General features: G+C 41.6%; 4 protein-coding genes across 4 annotated transcripts in view; 1 reads left to right on the top strand and 3 right to left on the bottom strand.

Annotated features, from left to right (window-relative positions):
* Nucleotides 1–2,578: 2,578 nt before the first annotated feature.
* Nucleotides 2,579–5,424, bottom strand: LOC115016034 (ras-related protein Rab-25-like). The gene is made up of 5 exons (XM_029443702.1): nt 5,383–5,424; nt 4,196–4,509; nt 3,695–3,888; nt 3,495–3,575; nt 2,579–3,413 (listed from the first exon to the last, which is right to left on the bottom strand). Exons 1-5 carry the CDS (start codon nt 5,422–5,424, stop codon nt 3,286–3,288), a joined length of 759 nt encoding a protein of 252 aa, XP_029299562.1. The 3' UTR covers nt 2,579–3,285.
* Nucleotides 5,425–6,160: 736 nt separating this feature from the next.
* LOC115016218 (ubiquilin-4-like) lies at nt 6,161–13,174 on the bottom strand. The gene is made up of 11 exons (XM_029443915.1): nt 12,945–13,174; nt 11,219–11,370; nt 10,896–11,044; nt 10,539–10,801; nt 10,274–10,432; nt 9,878–10,100; nt 9,632–9,771; nt 9,019–9,102; nt 8,280–8,395; nt 7,781–8,195; nt 6,161–7,691 (listed from the first exon to the last, which is right to left on the bottom strand). Exons 1-11 carry the CDS (start codon nt 13,137–13,139, stop codon nt 7,539–7,541), a joined length of 2,049 nt encoding a protein of 682 aa, XP_029299775.1. The 5' UTR covers nt 13,140–13,174; the 3' UTR covers nt 6,161–7,538.
* A 3,104-nt stretch (nt 13,175–16,278) lies between these two features.
* Nucleotides 16,279–17,710, top strand: LOC115015866 (lens fiber membrane intrinsic protein-like). Its single transcript, XM_029443474.1, has 4 exons — nt 16,279–16,453; nt 16,991–17,140; nt 17,231–17,365; nt 17,649–17,710. Exons 1-4 carry the CDS (start codon nt 16,279–16,281, stop codon nt 17,708–17,710), a joined length of 522 nt encoding a protein of 173 aa, XP_029299334.1.
* A 3,222-nt stretch (nt 17,711–20,932) lies between these two features.
* The window catches only part of tinagl1 (tubulointerstitial nephritis antigen-like 1), a 22,203-nt gene continuing 16,588 nt past the window's right edge, over nt 20,933–26,547 (bottom strand). Inside the window, 3 exon segments of the mRNA XM_029443090.1 lie at nt 20,933–23,905; nt 24,032–24,042; nt 24,045–24,076. Of these exon segments, the coding sequence (XP_029298950.1) occupies nt 23,738–23,905; nt 24,032–24,042; nt 24,045–24,076 (211 nt within the window). The 3' untranslated portion in view covers nt 20,933–23,737.

The raw sequence follows: 26,547 nt of genomic DNA, 5'->3' as shown, positions 1-26,547 counted from the left end.
CTGTCTCTCTGTCTGTCTCTCTGTCTGTCTGTCTCTCTGTCTGTCTGTCTCTCTCTCTGTCTGTCTGTCTGTCTGTCTGTCTGTCTGTCTGTCTCTCTCTCTCTCTCTCTCTGTCTTTCTGTCTGTCTCTCTGTCTGTCTCTCTGTCTGTCTGTCTCTCTGTCTGTTTGTCTGTCTGTCTGTCTATCAACTCACCTCTCCCTCTGATTGGTCTCCATAACAACATCACCATGGTAATTAGCATGCATTAACATTGATTCTGTTTGTGTGATGATGTCAGCTGATGGAAATCTAAAATGTGTACTGTGCTCTCTGCTGACATGCAACGACAGATGCAGGATGATGGAGGAATGTAGGCTGTCACACACTCTTGTGTTTAAACTTTTTTTTTCTTGTGTTCGCGTGCACATTTGCAGACATGCATGCACACACATATACAATTATATACACCCACACGGCACATCACTCAATATGACACAATGGTAACAAATCTGGCTGTCAGTTACAGAGGTATGTTCAACACCTCTGTTTTAACATAATCTTATTATATAATGATATGATATATCATCGCTGTCCAATGAATCTCCAAATTTGATTGGAATTATTATATAATCCTTCACCCTAGAGTAAATAAACCACTTAAAAACATTTGAATTAACAGAAAAATGCATGTACAAATGTGCAAAAATACTACACCACCTGAGAGTACTTTTTTGAATTTTTAGATCTTGTGTATATGTGAATGGAAGTTTGCGGGGTCTCTGGTACTCACGTGTGTAAACACACAAACAGATGCAGGAAGCAGAAACAAACAGCAGGAAAACAGCTCTGTAGAGCCTGACACCAAGTCGGAAAAAGCCCGGAGTCTGTGAAATCAGGATTTGGAGAGGGGAAGAGAAACACCAAGGGAAGAGAACTGATGGATGGAAAGTATGGGTTTTTTTTATAAAAGATCCATGTTACACAGGGTCAAAAGTCATAAGAACAAAACAGGTCACAATAATATCTACACAGATAGGATGCTGCGACTGTAAATTCTAGTAAGATTAGATTCCACTCAAAGTGCTGAAGGAAGAGGCCCCAGCTTCATGTTGGGGTCAGAGGTGCGATACCACTCATCACTTCATCATATACAAGTCCTGGTTTCAGACACACTTTTGACATGTCAAGTAGCATGTGGGTAATAGCCACCACATGTGTGTGTGCTTAAACCAATTCTTTCCGACCATTGGAAGAGCTTGGAGACGCGGTCAGAAAGAGGTCTACGCACCGATCCAGGAGGAATTTGCGAGAATCTGTAAAGTGGTAGAAGAAAATCTAACTATCCTCATCCTAAAGAAAGAACAAAGAAGAGGTTGGACTTTTTTTTCATTTCATTTTTTCACTTTTTCAAACCTAACCCTTACCCCTAGGCTCAGGACAGAGGGAGATTTACAGATATCATGACCAGGCTTTCAACCCATGCAGCCTGCTCCGCCTGCGAGGATTATTACACCAGATGCTTTTACTCAGCCCATAAAAATACCCTCATTCACAGGAAATAATTAAACATTTACTGCCTGATGCAGAGCCTTCCCTATCATATTTTCAGAGGAGAAACTTAATAAAAGCATTTGTGGTCATTTCACTAAAGCAAAATGATCTCCGGCAGAAAAGTCTTGCTTGGGGACGGACGGAGACACACACACACACGTCTGTGAGCCAGAGATAGAGCACTATCTCTCCAGAATGTCATTAACTACCACTGCTGTAGATTTATATTCTCTCAGTCATGCCATGGGAGCCTGTCCAATTACATCCATAGTCTGGAGATCATCTGCATACACACTTGTGGAAAAAGTGTAAATTAATTCCCTACTTCATGGACACACTGATTAGCTTGTCAAGAGGGCATCAGAGGTTGCTACCATGGCGACAACACTGCAGCGCCACATGAGCCTAATATCGTGATCATTAATGGAATGAACAGGAGGTTAGATGGCAGCATGAGTCGGACTAGTGTTAATCAGGAACTGAGCGAGCACACAAATGCATAACACAACACGGTACTGATGCTATGACTCCAACACGGAACATCAGCGCTGCCATCTACAGGCCGAGGAGAGGCGAACACCTTCCAGCCATAATAGAGCAGCTGTGTTCCCAGCTGTTTTTGAGTGTGACCCCTTGATGTGAATCTACTAGCAAACCTCAACAATGTCCATGTCTACGAGATGTGAGAGAATGAATCAGTAATTGCATGTAATATTGTGTAGTAGACTATTTTCTACATCATTTCATGACCCTTGTGGGGTCCCCGATCGGCAGGTTAAGAACCACTGCTGCTCTATATGACAGATATTTTATTCAGTATATAAAGCAACTATGTGAATTTACTCAAGTACTGCAATTCAGTACAAATTGGCGTTATACTTTTACAGAAGAAAATATTGTACTTTTCAATCCACAACATTTATTTGTTATCTCTAGATGCCTGTCCAGATTTCAGATGCAAAATGTATGATTAACAAATAAAATATTATGCATTTTTATAGATTAAACTACCCAATAGTATATCAATTAGTTAACGTTTGCCTCAGCTTAACCAGCTCCCACATTAAACACTGTTTACACGTTAATGCATCCCATTAATATACTGCTATATACAGTATACAATAGTGTAATACGGACAACCTGCATAATGATTAATGATACTTTAACTATATTTTGCTGATAACATTTTGCAGGGCTTTTACTGGTAACAGAGTTGTTTGACTACTTTTGTTTTTTTAAAGTAAATGTTTTGAGTTCTTCTTCCACCGCTGTCTTTATCTGACAACAGCCCTCTCTTCGAGTCCCTCATCCAGGTTAGATAATGTGTCGAATGCAGATAATAAATTCATGTCTTACTGTGGTAATTACATGCAGACATAATAACTTAAATAATAATATATTCCAAGGGAATCCCAGTGCATTTCTTTATAAAAGCAAAACAACTTTACAACGTATCTTTAAAAAACATGAGGATAAGAAAAGATTGCACAGTTATTTGTAGTAAAACCTGCCCCTTAGCCACCACAAGAAATATAGCGTATAAAATACAGATTTTCTCCATATTTGCTCATCGTAATCTATTGTTTTTGAGTTACTTTCTGTACAACTGTTATGTTTAAAGAGGTTTGCACACTGACTGCTCAAGTGTCAAGCAGGTACCTCGCTCTTTAAATGGGGTGTGACACACGACTTCAAGGACACACAAGCGTTATGTTTGTTCAACGTGGGCAGATGTAAACAGGGCAGCAGTCTATTAGGAGTTCTTGCAGCAGCTTCTACTCTTCTCCTGTGCCTCGCCGATGGGTCCGATGGGGTTGGACAGGGTCACGGCACTGATGGAGCCGCGGGTCACCTCTCTGCTGGCCACCTTCTTATGGATCGCTGGAAATAATGAAACAAAGACGCCATGTTTGCATCAGTAAGTCTTTCACAGGGGACGTACTGATGGCCAACTGTACACACCTGTGAGGACTTCATGGAAAGCATGTTCGACATTGGTGGAGTCCAACGCTGACGTCTCTATGAACATCAGACTTCTCTTCTCTGGGTTTGTCCGAAGGAGGGAGAGCAAGGAAAGCAAAGATCACCATCATCAAACACTGACATATTTACAATACTGAGCTATAAACACACTTGTAGATATGCCCAGTTATATAACTGACCTGCAAAGTCCTTGGCCTCCTCTGTGGGCACGGTACGGAGGTTATCCAGGTCTCTCTTGTTTCCCACCAGCATGACCACGATGTGAGGGTCGGCATGGTCGAACAGCTCTTTCAACCATCGATCTGCGCTCTCGTAGGTCAGGTGCTTGCTAATGTCGTAGACCAACAGTGCTCCGACTGCTCCCCTGTAATACCTGAGTCCAATCATATGAGAGTTAGATATAATTATTCAAACTGGAAGCTCTCTGCTCATTGCAAAAATGTGTGACGGACGTGTAACTGTTAATCACCTGCACTGAAATCAGTTTTACTTAAAATTGCGACAAGTGTGTGAGCCAAAACTCATGTGAGAATTCTCACCTCTTTTATTTAGTTTCTATTACTCATGTATATGTGTGTGTGTGTGTGTGTGTGTGTGTGTGTGTGTGTGTGTGTGTGTGTGTGTGTGTGTGTGTGTGTGTGTGTGTGTGTGTGTGTGTGTGTGTGTGTGTGTGTACCCACGCTGAGGTGATAGCCCTGTAGCGCTCCAGCCCTGCTGTGTCCCAGATTTGGGCTTTGATGGTGTAGTTCTCCAGCTGAACAGTCCTCGTGCTGAACTCGACGCCGATGGTGGTGCGACTGTCGTGATTGAAGTCATTCTTAGTGAAGCGAGACAGAAGGTTGCTCTTTCCTACGCCAGACTCCCCGATCAAAACCACTGAAACAAGCAAAGACAGGAGAAGCTGAAATTCAATTATTATAAAAATAGTGAGTCTGATTAACACATTTGGGCTTTTTAAAATGATTTTTATGACACACGGAGTCCAACAATAGAACTGTCAATTGGTCAAAACTAAAACTTGTGATAAATCTTATGAATACTTCTTTTATACTTTAACACTTCTATCTCTTTTATCTCAACACGTGCAGACTTGATGTCACCCTCATGAGACACCAGACACTGTGTAGTTGACTTTACTTTGGAATGAATGGAATCATAGGTGGTTTGGATAATATAAAAAAAACACATAACAGTCGAAATGTCGTGGGAAATGTCAGAGGTTTCTTAATTTGGTCAAATGGTTTTACAGCCAAATGGACAGAAAGCCACCGCCTCCTCTTTGACTTCCTTCCCTGTCTCCCCCAGAAAGTGGAGAAGTTACAACCATTTGCATTGTTGTTTATCGTCTACAGAAGTAATACACGCCATATAACTTTGATCTATTCTCACACAGTCACAGCGCAGGTAAACTCACCTTTGAAGACAAAATTGTATGACTCATCAGACGACATGCTGCACTCGGTAGCGATGGCTCACTGGTAAATATCCTGAAGCCACTATCAATATTCGTTTCCAAAGTTGAGAAGAGTTTTACAAAATAAACAAGAGAAAGAAAAATAAATCCTCTCCAGTGTGGAGAGAGAGAGAGAGAGAGAGAGAGAGAGAGAGTAAAGGTGAAAAAGGAGGAGAAAAATAGAACAGGTTGAGCTGCTCCCACCCGCTTCCTTCTTTATCCGTGGATAAGGGTAGCTTGTGATTGAGGACAGACGGACAAGGCAGGCCAGCGTCCTGTCGCCTGCCGATCCCTCATCAGCTGACACCCGAGGGAGGGTTGGGGGGGAGGAGAGCAGGTGGAACAGGTAGAACCACTGGCAGGTAGTCATCAGGAAAAGACTCCACCCATCCTTTCGTTTGTATGACAATAAACCTGACCCAACAGGTGGATCTGTGTACCTGAACACAACGCCATTTTGCCACTTGTCTGATGCCTACAGGGATGAGGGTAGAGATTTGATTTGGTCTGTGGTATTAATGTTAGAATAAATGTTTAGCACAGCCTGAAAACATTAATATAAATCACTTGGAAATATTAAAAGGTTATCAGTTTTTTTCCCCCCAGGTTAAAATACTCATTCCTCCCATGACAATATTGTTCAATATAAAATTGGGAAACGTTTTATTTTACAGGCCCATACATAATTAACTGATTATTTTCTGTGAAGTATGCAATTTGGTAGCAACTATAGTGAAGACAGACAATATGCAGAGGCAGTTGTTCATTCCCTAGTCATTTCATATTCTAAATCTTATACTCAAAACTTTGTTGCATGTCATGCTTCCCTGTTTACAAAGTTTTGTTTTTGCATGATCTACAAAACAACCCTATAATTATTACAACTTTTCTCTAAGGATCAAAAGAGAAGAAGGTGTGGTAAATGTACGGATTACTTTTCCAGAAACGTGCCTATGAATTAAGGGTTACATATAAGTTCCTTACTATGAAACTATCGGGGAATATGGCATCTGTAAAATAAAGTCTTACATTTCAATAAGCAACATTCTCATATTAAACGACAAACAGAAGCAGATCATAAATGTAATTACTTTATATGAACTTCAAGAGCAGAACATGTATATGAATGGAAAGCTACAGACTCCTATCTACACCATCACAAGGCTATAATCACCTGACACAGGGCGTAGACTGTTTTTGACCATGTTTTATTCTTTTTTAGTACAGTACTGTTAAAAGTTAGTTTCAACATGTTCAATTGTGAGATGGATTTTTTCTTCAGCTGAGGTCAACAGACAAAGCAAAGCTATAGAAGCAGTTGCCAAGGTTACCACAACTACAATGCTGAGATTTTGAAAGGAAAAAGAAAATAAGACAACCTAGAGCTTGATTTTTAGAAATGTATGGGGCCTCCATACCATAATTGTTTGTAAAGCCTTTCCATTATTTATTCATTTACTTTAACTCACTTGATTTCCACGTTTATTTTTTTCTCTCGAGATAAATCATAATTATCTCTAGGTACTAACTGCACCTCAAAAAAATAAGAAATATATAATAAAACAAGAAGAATCAGATTTAAATGAAAGGAAAGCTTGTAGGTTTCAAACATATTTATCCTAACAGCGTCCTCTGCCTCGGCGCTGCTACAATGTGAGATTTGATTATGGTTACAGACCCTGATGATGCTGTGTGGAATTATTTGGAGTTTCTAATTGACCCACTGAATTTGGGGGGGGGGGGGGGGGGGGGGAGAGAGAGGGTGTCATTTGCCGACAATGCTCTTATAGGGCAGGGAAGGACAGAAGGCACAGCAGCGGCGCCTCAGAAAGAAAAGACACTGTGCACCTGTGAGTGGGCACTCTTTTTTGGAATGACAAATTACAAGTTTAAGGAAGTGTGGAGGGCGTCATCTTCTTAAGCGCTTGCAATAAATAGTTAAAAGTCGTCGGGCAAAAACAGCTATTTATGTAGAATCTTGAGAATGGGGAAAGAGGGAGGAATGGGGTTGAACGTCTGTATGGACGAGATATCTTCCTGTTCTTATTCAGGATTACTGTCTGTATGCCAGAAAATGTTCATGTACTGATCTGCTAGATAAATGCTAACAAACTGCATCACAATGGCTGTGTGTGAAACAGAGCCAACAGCCAATCACATCACATGGGTTTAATCTGTATTATGCAAATATTTGTCTGCAACACTCGACTCCAGTTTAATGGGAAGAAAACAATGAATGAAGAAATGGTTGGGAGTCCCTTTTCAGGAGAGGTTTTCGCTCCTTTCCTCTGCACCAGAACACCCCTCAAGGTGAGATTGGTTCAGTCCGGCTATACATCAGCACTCTGGGACAGAGATCTGGTTGGATGACGCCAAAAAGTATGGGGACTAGGGAATGATCTGAGAAACAGATGTAGAATGAGGGTCTTACAGATCCTGCCCAAGCTTCTTCTGTAAAGTTTGGGACAATACACTTAAATTTCTCTTGGTTCTCTGTAGATGCTGGGTGTGTTTATGAGTTAGGTATGTTTGTATGCACGTGTCTGTGTGTCAGTATGTACTGTATGTCTTTACGAGGGCTGTGAGCCCAGCAGTCTCTCGATAGCGGCGTTGATGTCTCCTCCAGTAGCGATGAGGGCCTGCAGGTTGGCCTCGCGGTTGATGAAGCCCATGGAGGTCAGCTGATCCAGCTGGGACTGGAACCGCACCTCTGGGGTCTGGGGCTGCAGGGGGGGAAATTAATGGAATTAAAAATAAAAATAAATCATACAGGTGTGAAGGATGTAATATCAGTGCATGTGTATGTTTGTACCGTTGCACTTCCTCCTCCACTTCCTCCTCCACTTCCTCCTCCACTTCCTCCTCCACTTCCTCCTCCACTTCCTCCTCCACCTCCTCCGGCAAACATCTGGAGCATCTGTTGCATCAGCTGCTGCTGGGCGTCGTTTGTTCCTGCACTGCTGGGTGAGGAGGCTGGGTTCTCTGTGGGCATGCCTCCACCTGTGGGTATGCCAGGAATCCCACTAAGAATCCCACCAGGGAACCCACCAGGGAACCCACCAGGGAACCCACCAGGGAACCCACCGGGCATCCCACCGGGCATCCCACCGGGCATCCCACCGGGCATCCCACCAGGCATCCCACCAGGCATCCCACCAGGCATCCCAGTAGGAATTCCACCTGGCATCCCACCAGGCATCCCACCAGGAACTCCACCTGTCATCAAACTATGCCAAAAGAACAAAGAGTCGGGAAATCAACATCTACAAAAGAAGCAACATGTATATGTCTATCTGTCAGTGAGAGCATACCTAGGCATGAGGCCTGGTGCTTCTGTCTGCAGTGTCTGTAGACCCTGTTGGATCTGCATTAGAGCTTGCATGGCCCGGGGATTGGTCATCACTGACAGGGCTTCTGGGTTCTGCATCTGCAACCAAACAGAGAGTGTAGCAATCAATTATGTAGAGCTGCAACGATTAGTCAAACGACAGAAAAGTACTACTTGGAGTTGGAGTAATTATTTATGCAAAAATGGCAGTAAATGCTCTTTTCAGCCATCATATCATATCATATCATATTAAACTGAATATATTTAGACTGACTAAACCTTGGACAACAAATTGACATTTCATAGACCAATCAAATAATCAAGAAAATAATCTGCCGATTAAATTGATAATGAAAATAATGGTTAGCGGCAGCCAACTGATGAACAGTTACTGTATCTTAACTTTGTGGAAAGAAAAAAAGGCACACCTAAACCACGTACTTGACAAATGCCAAAGGAATTATTAACTTGAGTTTATGAGAAAATGACTCGTGGCTTATCGGCAACATCTTAACTGGTAGGAAAAAATGTATAGCAGATATCTACAATCCTAGAGACAAAAATGTTCAGAATGTGCAGACATTTCTTATCACCTGGATCAAAGCTTGTTACAGTATATTGCCCTCTATGGGTCAATCAGTACCATTCTTTGACACTGGGACTGTCTGTGTTTTATCGGGAGAGAAAAGGAACGAGTTATCAGATTAAAATGTGTGTGGTACCTGCTGTAGAAAGATGGGCAGCTGAGATCTGAACTGGTCCTGCAGTTGTGGGTTTCCAGCAAATAAGGGGTTATTCATCAAAACCTGGTACAGAGCGAAAAGGAAAGACAGTCAAGGTTATGTGTCATTTCACATCTGCCTATGATTCTTACTCACAAGAGTTGTGGTTTAAATTATATATGGTTTTGCACTTTAATTAGCAAAATGTTGAATAACGGAAATAAAAGCTTTGGAGTCTCCCTGTAAAGTTGTTCTGGTTTGCCCGACAGCATTGTTTGTTAGAACCAAATAAAATCAGAGCTCTGTTGATTATTCTTCATTACATTTGCTGCAAATGCAAAAAGGGATTACTCTGTTGAGTATGCACTAAATAGCTGGGCTTATTGGTCTAATGCACTACAGGCCGAGCCAGATCCTACTATTTACAATTCATTACAAACGGCAGAGTTCAACATAATCAATCGCTTCCCTGAGTGGTACACAACCTGAATAACAAAGACGTATCAGGAAGCTTTGAATCTAAATAACAAGGATTTGATGTAATATGATATCTGTGAATGTGTATGCACAGTAAATGTCTTCGTGTGTGCACACACATCTTTCTCTGTCATACCTGGGAGGCCAACTCTGGGTTTTGAGAGAGTGACTGCATCATACTGCGCATGTAGGGAGCAGACAGCATGTTTTGCATCAGCTGAGGGTTTTCCGAGATCTGCTGCATTAGACTCTGCATGCCCGGGCTGTTGAACATCCCTGCAACGCACAGAAAAGAGTTTATTCATGTGTATGTGAATACAGCTAGGTAAATAAATGACTTAGCAATCAGGTGTATTGAGAACCATAGCCCACTCTGTCTTACCATTGCCCAGGCTGCCAGGATTGATGCCCAGAGGATTAGACACACTGGGGTTAGTGCCCCCAGTGGTGCTAGTGCTTCCTGTGGTGGTCCCTCCACTCTCAGATGGGTTAGAAGAATTTGGTGGCCCCCATGGATTTGGCAGGGGCTCCCGGTTCTCTGTCCGTGATGGCTGGGCACCAGACTCAGAGTTCCCACCTAGAGCTGAGAATGGATTGCTACCAAACTACAGGGAAAGAGATTGGACACATTTGAAAAACACGAAAACAAATTGAAATATAGTTGTCCACGCAACACTGGCGAACAACACCAGACAACGATTATACTGTAGAATGTGTGAAAACAAATGCTGAGGATTAACACAAGGATTTTGATCAGTAAACAATCACGAACAGATACCTGTTCCCTGGCAGCGCTGAACATGGGTTCCTGGATGTCTGTGTACATCCTCCGCAATGCGTTGTAACCCCCTGGGATGCTCTCCAAGTTGCTCAGAGCCCGGTCCTGGTTCCGCATCATTTCCTGCATCATGGCTGGGTTCCTGGCTAGCTCCATGGTCTGGTGAGATAAAGGAGAGAGGAGGATAGTCAGTTAAAGTTACCTACTGTAGTCATACCTGTGCTAATTATCTAAGTGCCATTCAGCCCCTCTCCATTTACTTTACCTGTCTCATGAGCTCAGGGTTGTTGAGCATGTGGGAGATCTCAGGGTTGCGTTCCATCAGCTGTTGCATCTGAGGGTTGGCCATGATCATCTGTCTCATCAGGTCTGGGTTGGACATCATGTTCTGCACCAACGGGTTCTCCATGATCTGAGAAAGCATCTCTGGGTTGGACATGAGCTGCCTCTGCATCTGCTGCTGCAGCTCCATGAAGTTAGCTGAGCCCATGCCCAGTCCAGACAGACCGGCTAGGTCACCGAAGCCAGCTGAGGGAGGCCAGATGGTTACACACATTTTCTTTGTGGAGCAGAACTTAATAGTGGGTGTTAAATGTATATAGTTACACACAGGTGGACTCACTCAGTATGTTGGGCGTCTGTGTGGATGGAGCGGCAGTGCTAGTAGAGCCTTCTGTGGAGGAGGAGTTGGTACCTGGACTTGAAGTGGAGGTATTGCCTGCCTGAGTGGAGGTCGAGCTAGAAGCAGAGGTGCTACCGCCATCTCCTGCCCTATAGAGATAATTTAAAGAAATGTAGTAAATTGTAAAGTGTGTCTGGGCACTTAGTTAAACATTAATGCAACAACAATTGCAGTTCGCTGAATTCCACACTAAGATTACATTGCAAGGCGAGCATCATTGCTACAATCTGTTGAACATGCTTTGAATGATAATGTAGCCTTACTTGTGTGCTGTCTTTATGACCAGATGAACTGTCAGGCCATCCTTGATGCCGTGTTGACTGAGGCTGTCGCCATCCTTCAAGATCTTCCCTGCAAAAATCAGAACCAACTGGTCCTGTTTGGCTTTGAACCGCCTCGAGATCTCTTCTTTGAACTAAAAGACAGCAAGAAATTAAGAGAAATTAAGAGAGATTAGATCGCGGGACAAAAGGGGAAACGAGGTGAGAAAGAAACAGGAAATTAAAAAGGATAATATCAAGAATAAGACAGCTACACCTCAGTAGTGCTGCTCAAATTTGTTTCTGTTCTGTTGCAACCTTCAGGCCTTAAATTCCAATTTCCAAGAAAGTCCTCTGTACTTATCCTATTAACAGCGGTCTTAACACTCAACAAATCTGCCAAATCACAGTTACTCTTTGACTAGTGTATGAAGTATAATTCACACAGAAAATGGTCTTATCCTATAGGAAGCTGCTCTCGTTACATCTGACATTTCCACTGTAAATAACAGATATCTTATCTTAAAACTGCAATCCAACATGCGTTATGTCGATGTGGGCTATACAGTCAACTTTTAACATTTACATAGGATATGAATTTCAAGATAGCAAATGAGAGACACAAGATCAAAAGGAGAATTTCTTATAAAATGTCACTAAATCAAAAGCTAATGAATCTCACATAGATGTCCTTATTTTTGTTTAGTTTTAGATTATATTTGTGTCTTTCTTGTTATATTGATAATGAGTTATTTTAAATAGCTGTTGACTTGTATTATTATGCATGTGTGCTGCCCTGGAAGACTAGAAACCACTTTGTGGTAGTTGACGAGGATCCGATAATAGAGAACAAAGAATGCTGTTATGCGATATATTACCCAGCTTTAACAATTTCACAGCCATGTGGACATCACTAAAAATGTGCGACTCAAAAAAATCTAAATGGTCTCATTATCTAATTTACAGCTACATGTAGAATAGGATGACAACACACACACACACTTGGAAGTGAGAGATCCAAATCCAATGTTTGAACATGCACACACAACCAGATAAAAATGGCTACTTAGGACCACAATATAACGACAATAACTTGACTAAAACAGCAAACAAAGCTAAAGAAACAGTTCTGTCTGAATGGATCGCATTATGGTTTCACTGTAACACGTCGCCAAGCCAACAGTAGCTCTGAGAGTAAGGTATATTCCCTGGAAAGCTGAATGACTCAGTGGCAGCAGTGAGAAGGTTCTAGAGTGATAGCAAGCTTTAGCATATTTCTAAGCCATCGAACAGAATTGGGAAATGAAAGCGATTTAGCATATCCTCCGTCCAAAACCACTTCCACGGTTCTATCAGGCCATTATTGCTTGAGTACAGCCCGTCAGCTGACACTTGTTTGGCTACAGATTAGCTAACGTTGGCTTAGCTCGCAAGCTGAGTTAGCGAACTAGCTAACTGTTAACCATTAGCTGGCTAGCCGGTTAGCCACTACACATATTAACGTGGTTATATCACTTTATTGGATGTCAACAACGTTAATAACACCGAACAGCTCTTGACCCAAGCAGTAATACTTGCATTACACACAACATCTTTGATTTCACACACTATCAGTTAGCCGGTAAGAGTGACGACAAATGCTAACACGGCTAGCTAGCTTCCTAGCTGAAGTTGTGGGCAGGGGCATGACGTTAGAGCAGGCAGCTCCCCACCTGCGAAATCGACTAACCTGAGTGACAGAGGCATCTTCTGCGATGGCGATTTCTTCTTTGTCTTTAGGGGTTTTTACTGTGACCTTAATAATAGTTCCATCCGCTTCTTCATGTTTATTATTGTTGTTATTACCAGGATCTGCGGCGCCTTGGTCAGCCATCTTTACTCCGCCGATGGAACAGCTCGGGTCTGGCGTCAGCTTCCGGGTCATAAGAGGTCAACCCTTTTTCCAGAAAGAAGCTCAAGAGATCCCATGTTCAACCATGATGTCTGTCTTCTCGTCTCAAGCACACCACTGAAAATATGTTTCTCCCTGAATGATCTGTTTTTGATACAGGTATATTTAATGTTTGATAAAGATAAGATCATAAGATCATATGTGTAAAATTATATATTTAAAGGTGATAATGGGCCTGTGTAAGGTAAATTGTCAGAACATTTATTCTACCCAACATGAATTAAATAAGAGGATTTGCTGCTTGTTTCTATTTTAAATCATTGTAAATAAAATATCTTTGGGTTTTGGACTGTTGGTTGGACAAAACAAGACCTTGTGCTCTGACATACTATGATAAGATAAGATAAACTTTATTGTCCGACACAAAGCTACATAAATTCCCTTTTGACAGCGCTCAACATCAAACAAACAATGCACATATAAAACACATTTAAAAACACATAAAGAAACACACACAGAGACATACTGTAAAATAGGACTAAAACTGTTAAAACTCCAGTTGACAAGAACCGTGTTAACAGGTCAGGGTACAGAGGCTGTTTTAATCTGTTCAGGGAGATAATGGCAGAGGGAATTTATTATTTTTAGTTTTTCTGGGCTGGTGGGACTTTATAGCATTGACCTGGTGGCAGTAACTGGAAAGGATTGTAGCAGGGGGAGAAAGGGGTCCTGATTGATCAGAGTGGCTTTCGTGATCACTGACCGTGTGTGCAGTTCAATGACATTTTTCAGAACTTACTGACATAACTAATATGCTAAATGATGAATGACCCCCAAAAAAAGTCATATAGATGGATAAATCAGTAATAAAAAAGAATCACTTATAATAATTAGTTTAAAAAAGGGTTATATAGCCCAGTATTACAAATCACAAATTTGCTTCAACAATTCAAATGTCATATCCTTGATTCGGTATAAATTAAAGTTTTTTTGATAAACTTTAGAAATGTAAGAAGCCTCAGGAAAAGCAATAGATCTAAATGGTAAAGTATTGTGCTTTATCCATTTTCTAGTCTTTTCGGTTGACTATCCAATTTACCCAGGAGCTTCAAGTCTGGAAAAAAAGACTATATTATTAATATTATTAATTGCCGGCGTTGATCTGTTATTTCTACACTCACAGCTGTTACTGCACTGAGGAGACAAATTGTCCTCTTTTTTAAGGTCATCTTGTAATACTTGCTCTGTGGCAAGTATTACGTCATTCTGTGTTTGCATCTTTTGAGAGTATGCTAACAGTTGCCTAATTTACATTAAATGTCAGCCTTATCACTAATCATAGTCTTACGTCATGCCAATAAAGTCATTTCAAATGACTTTAAATTGTATTGAGAGGTAGAGAGCAGGAGAACGAGCGAGAGAGAGAGAGAGAGAGAGAGAGAGAGAGAGAGAGAGAGAGAGAGAGAGAGAGAGAGAGAGAGACAGAGAGAGAGAGAGAGAGAGAGAGAGAGAGAGAGAGGGAGAGAGAGAGACAGAGAGAGAGAGAGAGGGAGAGAGAGAGAGAGAGAGAGAGAGAGAGAGAGAGAGGGAGAGAGACAGAGAGAGAGAGAGACAGAGAGAGACAGAGAGAGAGAGACAGAGACAGAGAGAGAGACAGAGAGAGAGGGAGAGAGAGACAGAGACAGAGAGAGACAGAGAGAGAGAGACAGAGAAAGAGACAGAGAGAGAGAGAGAGAGAGAGAGAGAGAGAGAGAGTATATATCGTCTGTGCTTTTGAGTCACATTAGCTGCTGAAAATGTTAACTTTCTAAATATTCATTTTAAGTCCTACAGTCTGTACAGATCTCAGGACACAAACATATGTTAAATATTTTATCTTAGTTAGACAGTTCTATAGTAGACGTAGAGAGACACTGTCTGTATCGAGCACTGCCTCTATATGTGTCCCTCCACACCGCCACAGTGTCACAACACTGAAAGAAAAGTGTATGTTTCAGCATGTTGCATTGACCCAGACAGTCCTGCATACCTATGCACATCCCCAGTTCTAGAGCACACCATTTATAAACAAACAAAAAAAACAACAAAAAAAACATGGACCACCATCACCCCTTTTCTACGGCCCCACAAACCCCACCCAGACATAGACTAAAATGTACAGGGGTCACATGCACTGTGGCCCCTGCGGTGTCTCATTCAAGTGCATCCCACACAGGGAGACTGATTGCTGCAAAGGATTTTGCTTTCATCGACAGAAAAAGGAGGGGACAACGTTTTTGGGTGTAGTATTGTCTGTGACTCCCTCTCTTTTCCCCCAAGTGAGCAACATCTCTCTCTCTCTCTCTCTCTCTTTCCCCCCTCAGCCGTTTCTATCTCTACCTGGTGCGCAGCCCAGAGGGTGTATTTCCAGAAACAAGGTAAGGGATCAAATTTCAGAGTGTTTTTTGTGTGTGTATCCGAGCAATACATTTTCACTTATGATGAGGCGAGCAGAATCAGATAAAACCTCATTACAGCTGAACAAGCACTGGTGTGACATGAGGATTGGGAAGAGGGTACAACAAACAGCAACATCACAGCGTTTACTCTAATCTGTTCAACTAATAGGGATGGTTCCTCTTAAGAAAAGGTAAATATGTTCGATTCATAGTTTGCTGATAGAGTATGTTAATTACAAATCCCAGAGTTCAAGCAACTACAAGTGTGCTTGTTACAAGTTCATATATGGAGTAATATTTGGATGTTTGTTTCTTATAGTTTTGCCCTTATTGTGGAACGGTTTTATGATTGGCTGGCATTATGTGTGGTTTTCAAACAGAGCTCCAAATGGAAAGTTTAAGTATTTAATTTGACTTTTTTTTTTCCGGATCCGGATGTCATTGTACACATATAGTGCCATGTTAGGAACATATTTTAATTCATACAGTCTTTTTATTTGAGCAATTATATATCCAACCTTTTAAGTTTGCATGTCTGGTGTTAATCTATTATCCTTGTATTAAGAAATGTCCTAAATTTGATTGTAGACACTAGAAGTCTGTGTGTGAACATGTGTGTGTAGTACATGAATTGCCAAATATGATTTTACAGTATCAGCAGTAGCCTTAACTTCCATGATTTTCCCTCCCTTCATGACAGTTGCTCTGCAGCGGCCCCGTTATCTCAGCTCAAGATGTACAGCTTCATGGGAGGGGGCCTGTTCTGTGCTATTGTTGGTAATATCCTGTTGGTGGTCTCTACTGCAACTGACTACTGGATGCAATACCGTGTCTCTGGAAACTATGCTCACCAGGGTCTGTGGAGGTACTGCATGTCCAACAAGTGCTACATGCAGACTGACAGTATAGGTAAGGACGTCAGGATGTCCTTCAAACAAGACACCAATCGAGACATTCTTGTTTCTATCAGGGGAATGGGCTGAGTATGAAAAGAACGAGATGATTTCTCAGAATTATTTGATTATTGAGGGGTGAACTGGTTAAAGTGAGAGTTAAAAACTAAAATCATATCTGAAGAGAATTTAAAAGTTCCCAACACCGAACAATAAAAAGCCCCTTAAAAAGGTGGCTCAGTGGCTTCTAGTTCTCTGCACTGACAGATATCAGGTCAGGATTAATTCAAGTGAGAGCAGACTGAGCTTTTTCTGGAGGGTGGATTTAAAGAGACAGGCGCTAAAGGCAGAGGGTGATACAGAGGGTGATACATTTAAATTCAGATAGACAGTATGAGAATAATAAAAGCATGTAAGCATGTTCTAATAGAAACCCAAATACACGTTAGAACCTGAAAATGAGCACGATGTGTCTCCTTTAAAGGTAATTATATGTTTGTTAAGACATGTATAAGGATGCTATATCTGATGATGTCCACCTGTTTCCTCCAAGCTTACTGGAATGCCACCAGGGCCTTCATGATCCTTTCAGGAATGACGTGCTTTGCGGGCATCATCGCTGGAATCATGTCCTTCGCTCACTTCTCCTCCTTTGAAAGGTTCAACCGCTCCTTCGCTGCAGGAATCATGTTTTTTGTCTCAAGTGAGTCTCGCTTTTCTTCTGAATCAACACACAAACATACAGTTATCTTTAGCGTAGTCATAACTGACATGTACTTCCCTGTCTCCTTAGCTTTCTTTGTTCTGCTGGGTATGGCCATTTACACTGGCGTTACAGTCAACTTCCTGGGGAGGCGCTTTGGTGACTGGCGCTTCTCCTGGTCCTACATACTGGGCTGGGTGGCCATGCTCATGAACTTCTTTGCAGGTGAGAAAGGACAACCTTTGTCCAGACATAAAGCCCAATAATATTAAAGTTGTCAGAGGGATAAGAAGAAGCAATAACCTCAGAAGTGACTATCAAATATTTAGACAATCTCCTAAAACCTAATAACTTAACCATCTCTAGTCCCATTGATATAGTTTGAATGAAATCTTAATATAAGTTATAAGCCAGATTGTTAAACTCTTGTTAGTAGACTTATTTATGTAATGTTGTTATTATAATACAAACTGTACGTCACTAAATACATTGCCTCTGGGCGTTGCAGGTATTTTCTACATATGTGCCTACAGAATGTGTGAATGCAGGAGGGGGAATGGCCCACGCTAGAGGGAGACAGACGGTTTGTCCAAAGGAAAAAGGAGGACAAGGCCACTTTGAATCGAGGACAAACACAACGCAGTGACTGATCTACTGAAGAGATGACGTCGGATGCCGCTCCCAGAGGCCTTTGACGGTCTGCTTAATATGTTTTCTAAAAGTTATGTTCTTGTAATGTGAATATGTCTTTTTTTTAGGAATAGTCATGATGATAGCAAAGAGGAATTTAATATAATTACGTGTCTAATTATTGTAACAGGATATTGGTATTATTTCACTTTTCCTATTTTCTTTTTTTATAATCTTACTGTACTTGGCACATTCAATAAAGCTGGTCCTCAAATGTTAGTATGATTTTTGCAGCTGTATTAAAAGGCCTCCAGAAGATGGCAGCACTCAATCACTCCACCAAGAGTACTAGAGCAGAGCACTTGGATTCGATGAGGGATGTGGGCCTCGCATTACAGGTGGAATCAGGATCAAAGCATCAGACATATATTATCTATCATATATAGATCAATGATAGAAACAGCCATCATTTATCTATAATCCTCTAACGCTTTACATTTGAACTAATCCACTATCACAGACAACTGAAGCAATGTCTCCCCTCAGGGAATGCTTTATATAATGTGGAAAGGTATGTAATGTTGACATATTAGTCTACACAGCGGAGAACATAAGGTATACAGTCCATATGTCTCAGGATTCCCCCTGAAGCTATTTCATTTATTTCTGCTTTAGTACTTCTGACAAGGAAACTATGTATGTTCTTTATTAGGTTGTTGTTTTTGGGAAAGGGCCTCTGGCAGGCAGCATGATCTTCCACAACATGTTTGTTGTCACCCCCTAAATACACTCAAGTACACACAGCACACTGGAAAAAAAGGGTTGTTTGTGTCCGCATGTGTGTGCAGAGTACATACAGCACGACAGACCCTGAGGAGAGGATCGTGTTCCTGGACCGGGGGGGACCCAGGGCGGGGTCTCCAGCCTCTGATTGTTTCACTGCCCCTGTCTTTAACAGTGGCTTCCTCCGTTTTCTTGGTACTCGTCCATTCCATCAGCTGGGAGGAGAGGAGCAGTAGCTAATGATTGCTTTGGCTACTCGGTGACGCAGAAACAATGAGAGAACTGTAAACATTCACTGGACAGATCCCTTGATCCAAGTTTCCATACTTGGTCGCTGTGGCTGCTGCGAAGAGATAAGCTCTGTAATATTGTGAGCTGTTCTCCAGATTCTTTCATAACCCCACTCCAAAGCTTTCGCTTTCACTCAGGCCAGGTCTTAATAGCCCGTGGCAAATGTTAACATATTAGAAAATTAGAAACTAAATGATTAGTGATATTTATTTACTGCAGAACTACAATGGGAGGTTTTATAGCACCAGGGTTGTACACATTGAAGAAGTGAAGGGTGGTGGTGGTATTTCATCTGTACCTTCACATATGCACAAAGTAAGTTCTGAGAAATGATCACAATGTTTTAACACAGTACGTTTTTGTAAAGCTGTACGTATTAAACGTATTAATAGTTTCCAGGTCTTCATCAACTCAGAAAATCACATCGCAAAATAGTTTTCAAAAGTATATGATAACATTTTAAGTTCTAAAATATGATTTTTCCCAAAACAAGGGAAGCAAATTGGCACTAAGGTATTTTAATTGGAGTATATTTTAACTCAAACATAATTTCATTTACACAACAAAACACATTTGTCTTGTCATTAATGCAAGAGAGAAACTATACAGTATATGTGTAATATTAACTCTGTATATTAAAAGTAAAATGATCTCATCTCAGGAGGAGGCTTCTCTCACTTTAAGAAAAATACATTTTTAAGACTAAATATAAGATTGTGAAATTGACACAATTACCAAGAGAAACTGGGACGAACCAAATGTGCACTTACAGTTGGAGTTTAACTTAAAATGAGCAATGGATATACTTTGAATCTCATTAAAAAAAGTTCCATAGGTGAGTCATTTGATGCAGGAATGCAAGGTGAAGGTGAAGGTGAAGGTGAAGGTCACCCCTCAGAGGCGTCTGCTCACCTTTCCATTAGCCGAAGTGTTCGCTGAACATGGTGCTGTGATAACACCTGGTAGTTTTCACTGACGGAGCCTGTTGATGTATGTGACAATTTGCTAAATGTGGCCAATTTTACAGACCTGCAATTTCTCTCACTTCAAACAGGAGGGTGTCCTCTCTCCATGTTAGACCACTGTCCCTCTCTGAGGCAGATGTTCACCCAGATGTTTATGTGGGACACAGAAATTCTAAACGTACCAAAACAAATTTAAGGTGGGGGAAATGGGGTGGGGGGTTTTATTTATTGAAGTAATTTGCTAAGTGGTTATTACATTCTTTCAATGTGATAAACTTTTAGACATTTTAGCCGAAAGGAAAACACAAAGAATTTCTTATTTACTTTACAAGACATCCCAAATTCATTGAAGCCAGATCCAGAGTGCTGCGTATACATTTACAAAATATAAAGTCCAATCTAGGAAACCAACTCTAACAACTTTTACAATCAGATCTTCTTCATTGTCTAAGCTCATAAATCCCTGACGAAAATATTTACTGGGGAAATTAGAGTAAACACTAATTAAATAGTCTATATTTTATAGGTTTTTGAGACTTACACGTATTCAAAGTTTGTCATCTGTACACAACAATATATTTTGGGAGGTTTTTTTGAGCTATTTCATGAAAAACATCTACAGAACAAAAGAAAATGGGACTCTCTTTCCTCTTTTCCCAAAATCACACATAAAAAAAAGAAATGCTGACCTCAATAGAGGAATAATAGCATTTCTCCCTGTAACTAAATATATTTGTCTTCCAGCTGGTTAAATGTAACATATGATTCAAATTCTAATTGTTTTAAGTGTAATATTAGTATTATGCATACTCTTTGGCCTGGTCTCCAATTGACTGATGGTCAGAGTTATTGCTCTCAGTGATGGAAGAGTATGCTGACGCAGGAGGATCTTATAAAAACTGTCCTCATCCCACCCGGAGCACCCGCCCTCCCTCCCCGAACACCCCGCACCAAGTCCCTCCCATTGTGGCTCACTGATCCCTAATGTTCCTAAAAATCACACACCTTCTCAACCATTTAACCTACATACATGCAGACTGTACACAACATTTCCCCCCTGATCATATCACCTTGTTTAAATACTTCAGATACAATACAAACAGGTGTTCACAATGAGACCACGTGGTTTTGGGAAAGACTTTATTGTGCCGCACAAGTGAACACTAACGTGGTATTGCATTTGATGTACACAATACAAAGAGACAAAGAGATAATACAACATTGCACAGGAAAACAAGGAATAAAAGTATATAATTTACACATCTTGTCATAAATAAAGTCTACGCATCTGTGAATATGGAGTGGTTGATTTTATGTAAAATACACAACTTCTGAGTGGATGCAGCTGCAGCTCCTTGGTTTTTTGGAGGAGAGGTTGGGTTGTTGGCGAAAACTATTGCTGAAAATAAGATACGTTTCTATGGAATAGATGTGTGTGTTGCAGAGAATCTTCAGTAATATAGTTAGTATTGGTCCCATCTCAAATACAAAATAATCCTAATTAATGTGGCACGTGGGTCGTTTTGTTTTTGTATCCCTCTTTGACATATTCAGTGTCATATATAGCTCTTAGGTCCAAACTAACAGTGAACCGGAATGAACATTAATCCAACGTACTGTTAGCTAAATAAATGGACACTGACAATAACATGTTTCTATTAGCTGTGGTCAGATTCCAATACTTCCTTCTGCATGACAACTGTCATTTCTCAGATACGCACCAGTGTTTGTAACACAAGTACAAAACTCATGCATGAAATGTCTTCTATAAATTAATATTAAGGGATTCCCAACGTCTGGTGGGAACAAATTGTAATGAAAGAAACAATACTGTGCATTTTCAGTGAGGACTGCAAAACGTTCTAGCGACTTAAGTTTAGTCCTTCGATCTTTTTCTCTCTTGTAAAGGAGCTATAGCAACATGCCCACAGATGAAAATATATAAAAGAAGAAATCTGCTTCTTTCTGCCGACAGAAGATTGACATAATCTCTCTCTAGGCCAAAGAGCTCAGTTTCACATTGTCCTTGGTGCCATTTATTGTAAACCTGTGGTGCATCTAATGTTGACGGGCTGCTCGTCTTCTTCCCCTGTCCTCGCTCACTTCAGAATGAAAGCAAAGATTCAGTACATTGCATGAGAGATACACAATAACTGCTTATCTATCCACAACATTGCACATTGCCTGTCCATCCAGACTTTTCTCTTTGCGTTTATCTGCTTATCTATGCCTGAAGGAGTTAGATAAAGGGACCTTAAAGATCACAAGACGTGATGCTATAGAAATGGAAAAAGCCTTTTGAAGTTACGGCTGAACCCCACCGGGATGTAATTTAAGGTAAGTGGTAATAACACACCATGCTTTTCCTTTTCAAGCTGTGCTCCAAAGAGATCTGAAGATCTGTTTGATTGAAATAAAGACATCATAAAGCGGTGTAGCAAAGACAGGCACACAGCTGATAAGTTGGAATATGTTCAGTTTTCTAGCAGAGAACAAAAGAAACGAGACCATAAAATCAAACAGCTTATCTGCAACCTGTGTGACTCGAAGTGTTTCTGCGTAAGTTAGAAGTGACTTTACATGTTTATTACATATAAAACTATCGACTCTGCAGTCAAATACTGGAGCACAGACTGGACTTTAGCAGCAGTATTCTCCCCTCATCCTCCTCGCTGTGGTCAAACATTACAACTATGTAGAAGCACAAGCAGAAAAGCGATGAGTGTGTTATGAAAGTTACTACATACAGTACATGGTAAAAACAAGTAGTAAAATAAAACTTCACAATATAACTGCAACAAAAAAAAAACTTCTTTCGCTCAAATTGTAACAGTGTACACAGAATGGCGCAAATTAAGACTACTATACACAAACACTTTTTTTCTTTCGCAGTGGTCAAAACAACTCAGTTTCTTTAAGGCATTACAATCTTTTTAGCCTCTTAATCTTTTTTTTCAGGCCACATATTTAATTTTATGTACCGACTGTACAAACATGTCGAAGATAAAGCCTGATTCATTATTAAATTGCTTTAAAATGTCCAATGGTGTTGGGACTCATTTTAAATACAGGTCATAGTCTCTGGCACTTTAAATCCTCTTAAAATCCTACATCAGAGTTCTTTGTTACACTCCACTTCAAATCTTTTACTGTTTGCAGGGTCAGATTCTACGCTGTTAATGGAATGTGTGAGAAACTCTACCGCCTGCAGCTACGAAGTCCATACAAGTGTCCTCTCAAGTGGACAAGTGTCCTCCCTAAAACTGAGAGAATGATCCACACTGTGCCTCCGTATAGCTGAGAGGTAAATGTCAGTAAAGTCATCTATGATATATTATCATGTTACACACTTTGGCTGGGCGTGTCTCTCTGATGTCTGATAATCTGGCTCTCGTATTTCCTCTTTTCCAAATTGTCCCTCTGAAATTGGGTTTGTCTGGATTCTAGATTTAGAAAAGACTAAAAGGTTCAGGTTGACAAAGAAGCACAAAGAAGCACAAAGAAGAAGAAAAGATCAGATTGAGGTTCTCAATCTGTCATCAGCCAACTTTGACATGAATGTTTCACCAGTTGTTACGCTGAGGATTCTGGGAATTGTGGTCTTTGGATCAGTTGGTACCCGATGTGCCTAATTGTAAGGCAACAGAAAAGAGCTTTAGTTTAGTTGAGTTTATCGTAGTTTTTTTGTGCCATAAACCTTGAGTTACAGGGAGAGTGAGGAGGGAAAAGATGGAGACGAGTGAAGTAAGGTATAAAAAGAGAGTGTTCAGGGGCTCTGGGGTTGATTGTGTGGATGTCCCAGCCAGCTTAATGGGTGAGTGGATGTGCTGAAGTGACTGTGGGTGTGGTTTTCCTCTGGGGGTAAAACACATCGATAGGTGGGATTAAAAACAAAGGTCTTTGTGGGGTTTTAACATCTGTTGCGTCTCTAAATGTGTCGGCGACGATGGTGGTGATGATGGTTGTGCATGTCCTCCATTGTGATCCTGCCCCACACACCGATCACAAATGTTTCAATCTCACACTCATTGTCACCGCGAGCGATACGGAAGAAGCCGTTCTCTCCCCAGTTCTTTCCCCAGGAGTTGGCAGCAATCTGAAGAGGAAAGTTTAGTCAAATTTAGTACAGAGGTCAAACAGTCCCTTCAAATGGTTATTTTATTCATGAGAAAAAGCATAATGTTTGTGAAAATGGGTTTGTTTGCGCACTGAAACTACTTACCCAATATTTTTTGATGTCCCATCAAAGTTTCTGTCCTCTCCCCACCTGGTGCACAAAGCAGAGAGGATGGTTACTCACAATTCATTAAAGCCAAATAACAGGAAAACTAAATATCCTTAAATAAATACAGATAATGAAGCAGCTGTGTCAGAGTTGATGGATGGATGATATGCAACAAACATGTCACAAGTAAACACGGTGTGCTTTCCTAGGACACGGTTGGCATTATTGATAAAGAAAAGCAGGAAGAGATATAAGTAGTGTTCAAGTGGGGGGGGGGGGGGGGGGGGGGGGGGGGGGGGGGGGGGGGGGGGGGGGGGGGGGGGGGGTTGTGGGGGGTGGGTGGTGGGGGGTGGGGATCTTTCATCTTGTTAACAACATCCTGAAAACAGAGTATTTACATCTGGATACGCCTAGTTGCACTCCTACATCATTCCAATCCAAAGAACACGGGATTCCCCTTTTCCGCCCGACATGAAACAGGAAGTAGAGGGTAGGTTACGAGGAAGTGAACACCTCAATTCCGTCACAGAGAGCAGACAACAACAGTAATGACAAAAAAAGCACAAATATAATCTGAATTTAGACGTCTATCTTTACCCTTCTTCCTCGGCGGCAGCTTTGTTCTCCCTTGGCAAAAGGCCCATAAATTCCCAGCGTGCCTTGCACTTTGGTCTTAGCTTAGACATTGCCAATTTCTAGACGCCCGGATTTTCTGCTCGTCATGATCAAAACATTCTCCCAAAGTCAATTCCCATCCTGTTTTTGCACTCCAGGCCTTTCGTTTCCCAAGATATTTGCAGTGTCCAATCGCTTGTTATCTTTTATAAGGGAAAGGAATGCTGGGAAAAAGCGTGGCTTTGCTCAAACTCTGCCAATTCAGTAGCCTGCCACCACAACACTGGCAGATAGTGCCAACCTTCTATCAACGAGTGTCTTTATTAGCCCAGTGTTTCCCTAACTGGTGTCAGACATCACATTGACCAGAAGCAGACACATTCAAAAACAGCTGTGTAAACAACAGATGCCAACTACAACTGGAGCAGAGATGGGATTTGTGTTTGTGAGAAAGGGCACATTCACACCTGTATATGTGTGTGTGATCCCACATGCATGCCTGCCTGCTTGCATATTTATTGGTATGGACAGAGCCAGACAGAATCGGACCACTGCTGATCTCTTATCTAGCCTCCAATCAGCTCACTTGCTCGCTCGGGGACAATGATGGGCATACCGCTGTGCCCACGTGCCCCGCCCTTCCCCAACGCCCCTCAGCCCACCCCTGACCTCTTCTCCGAGGATTGATCCCCCTCTCTCTGTCCGGTGCAGTCAGGATCAGCGGCCCAGACAATACCCTTTCCACCACAGTGGATCTCAATGCTTTTTCCACAAACTTTCCCAGGCCCTGGGCTTAAAGGAACACATCGCTATGGGATTTGGCCTACGTAAACACACTGATGCCTGTGGCTGGCAGGTTGGAGCTCAAAACACCATGTCCCCCGCCCCTCCTCGTTTCGCTCCATCCGTCGCTAAACCAGTGTCGCTGGTACATCCACATCCTCTCGCCCAGTGACTGGTGAGGACAGCGTCAGTAGAAGAAGCCCCAGAGAAGGAGGCATTGAGGAAAGCTGGGAATCCTCATCTTCACCCTCCACAGTTTATTGACAAACTTGAGGCTGAAGGGACGTAATTACAGTCCACAGAGTGTGAGCTGTACATGGTGAACAAACATGTGCATCCAACACATGCTTCTGAAGTATGCAGTTCAAACAAGCTAAGTACAAGTTGGAGGCTGAGGGTTTATAATACATGCCTATACATGCTATATGGTGCCATGAAATGTCATAAAATATACATGCAAGACACGCACATGAAAAGGGACATGAAAAGCTGCTTGTAAACGGTTTGTTTCGTCTTCACCAATGGCCAATCAGATAAAAGTAGAGAGACTGCTTTTATCATAGCGCTGAGTTGCCATGTCTGGAGAAACTGATGTTGATGGACGAGCTCAGACGCTGAGGTACTATGGTAAAGTCAAATGCTCACTAACACACATTCCTCAGCCGCCATTAGACACCCATCACGAGGGAGCTGCAAATTTTTGTAATTTGGAAAGTGAGACTAGTGAGCGGCAACATATCATTGTCATGACAGACACACTTTAAAACCAGCTGGAGGAGTCACAGAGAAGAACCTGTCAAATATGTACAAATGAGAAGGATGTTTCTGACTTTTTACTGCCCCCCAAACAACACATAAAACCTGTCTGTCTGCAGATAAATGATAATAAGAAGGTTTTGGCTTGGATGTGGAGAGGAGCGAAAGAGGAGGAAGCTGGACGGTGAATGAATGATGATGGAGACACCACAGAGATGTGGCAGCAAAGCGAGGAGGACGGGGGAATAACGAGAGACAGATGGGTGGGGGCAGGTAATCCAGGTGTGTCAGCCGTCTACCCGCCTGCATATTTGTGGTCGCCGTAGTTACTAGATAGAAGAGAAAGGGGGAGGGGGAGG

The sequence above is a fragment of the Cottoperca gobio genome, chromosome 11, assembly GCF_900634415.1.
Source record: "Cottoperca gobio chromosome 11, fCotGob3.1, whole genome shotgun sequence".
NCBI lineage: Eukaryota > Metazoa > Chordata > Actinopteri > Perciformes > Bovichtidae > Cottoperca > Cottoperca gobio.
This window is presented reverse-complemented; position numbering and strand designations above follow the sequence as displayed.

Coding starts and splice junctions, on each gene's coding strand:
- LOC115016034 (XM_029443702.1), bottom strand. CDS start 5,424: ATGGCGTTGTGTTCAGGTACACAGATCCACCTGTTGGGTCAG. Junction 4,510..5,382: donor AGATCCACCTGTTGGGTCAG/GTTTATTGTCAT, acceptor ACCAATTGACAG/TTCTATTGTTGGACTCCGTG. Junction 3,414..3,494: donor TTTCCATGAAGTCCTCACAG/GTGTGTACAGTT, acceptor CATTATTTCCAG/CGATCCATAAGAAGGTGGCC.
- LOC115015866 (XM_029443474.1), top strand. CDS start 16,279: ATGTACAGCTTCATGGGAGGGGGCCTGTTCTGTGCTATTGTTGGTAAT. Junction 16,454..16,990: donor CATGCAGACTGACAGTATAG/GTAAGGACGTCA, acceptor GTTTCCTCCAAG/CTTACTGGAATGCCACCAGG. Junction 17,366..17,648: donor GCTCATGAACTTCTTTGCAG/GTGAGAAAGGAC, acceptor TGGGCGTTGCAG/GTATTTTCTACATATGTGCC.
- LOC115016218 (XM_029443915.1), bottom strand. CDS start 13,139: ATGACCCGGAAGCTGACGCCAGACCCGAGCTGTTCCATCGGCGGAGTA. Junction 11,371..12,944: donor AAGATGCCTCTGTCACTCAG/GTTAGTCGATTT, acceptor GCTGTCTTTTAG/TTCAAAGAAGAGATCTCGAG. Junction 9,103..9,631: donor ACCCAGAGTTGGCCTCCCAG/GTATGACAGAGA, acceptor GCTCTGTACCAG/GTTTTGATGAATAACCCCTT.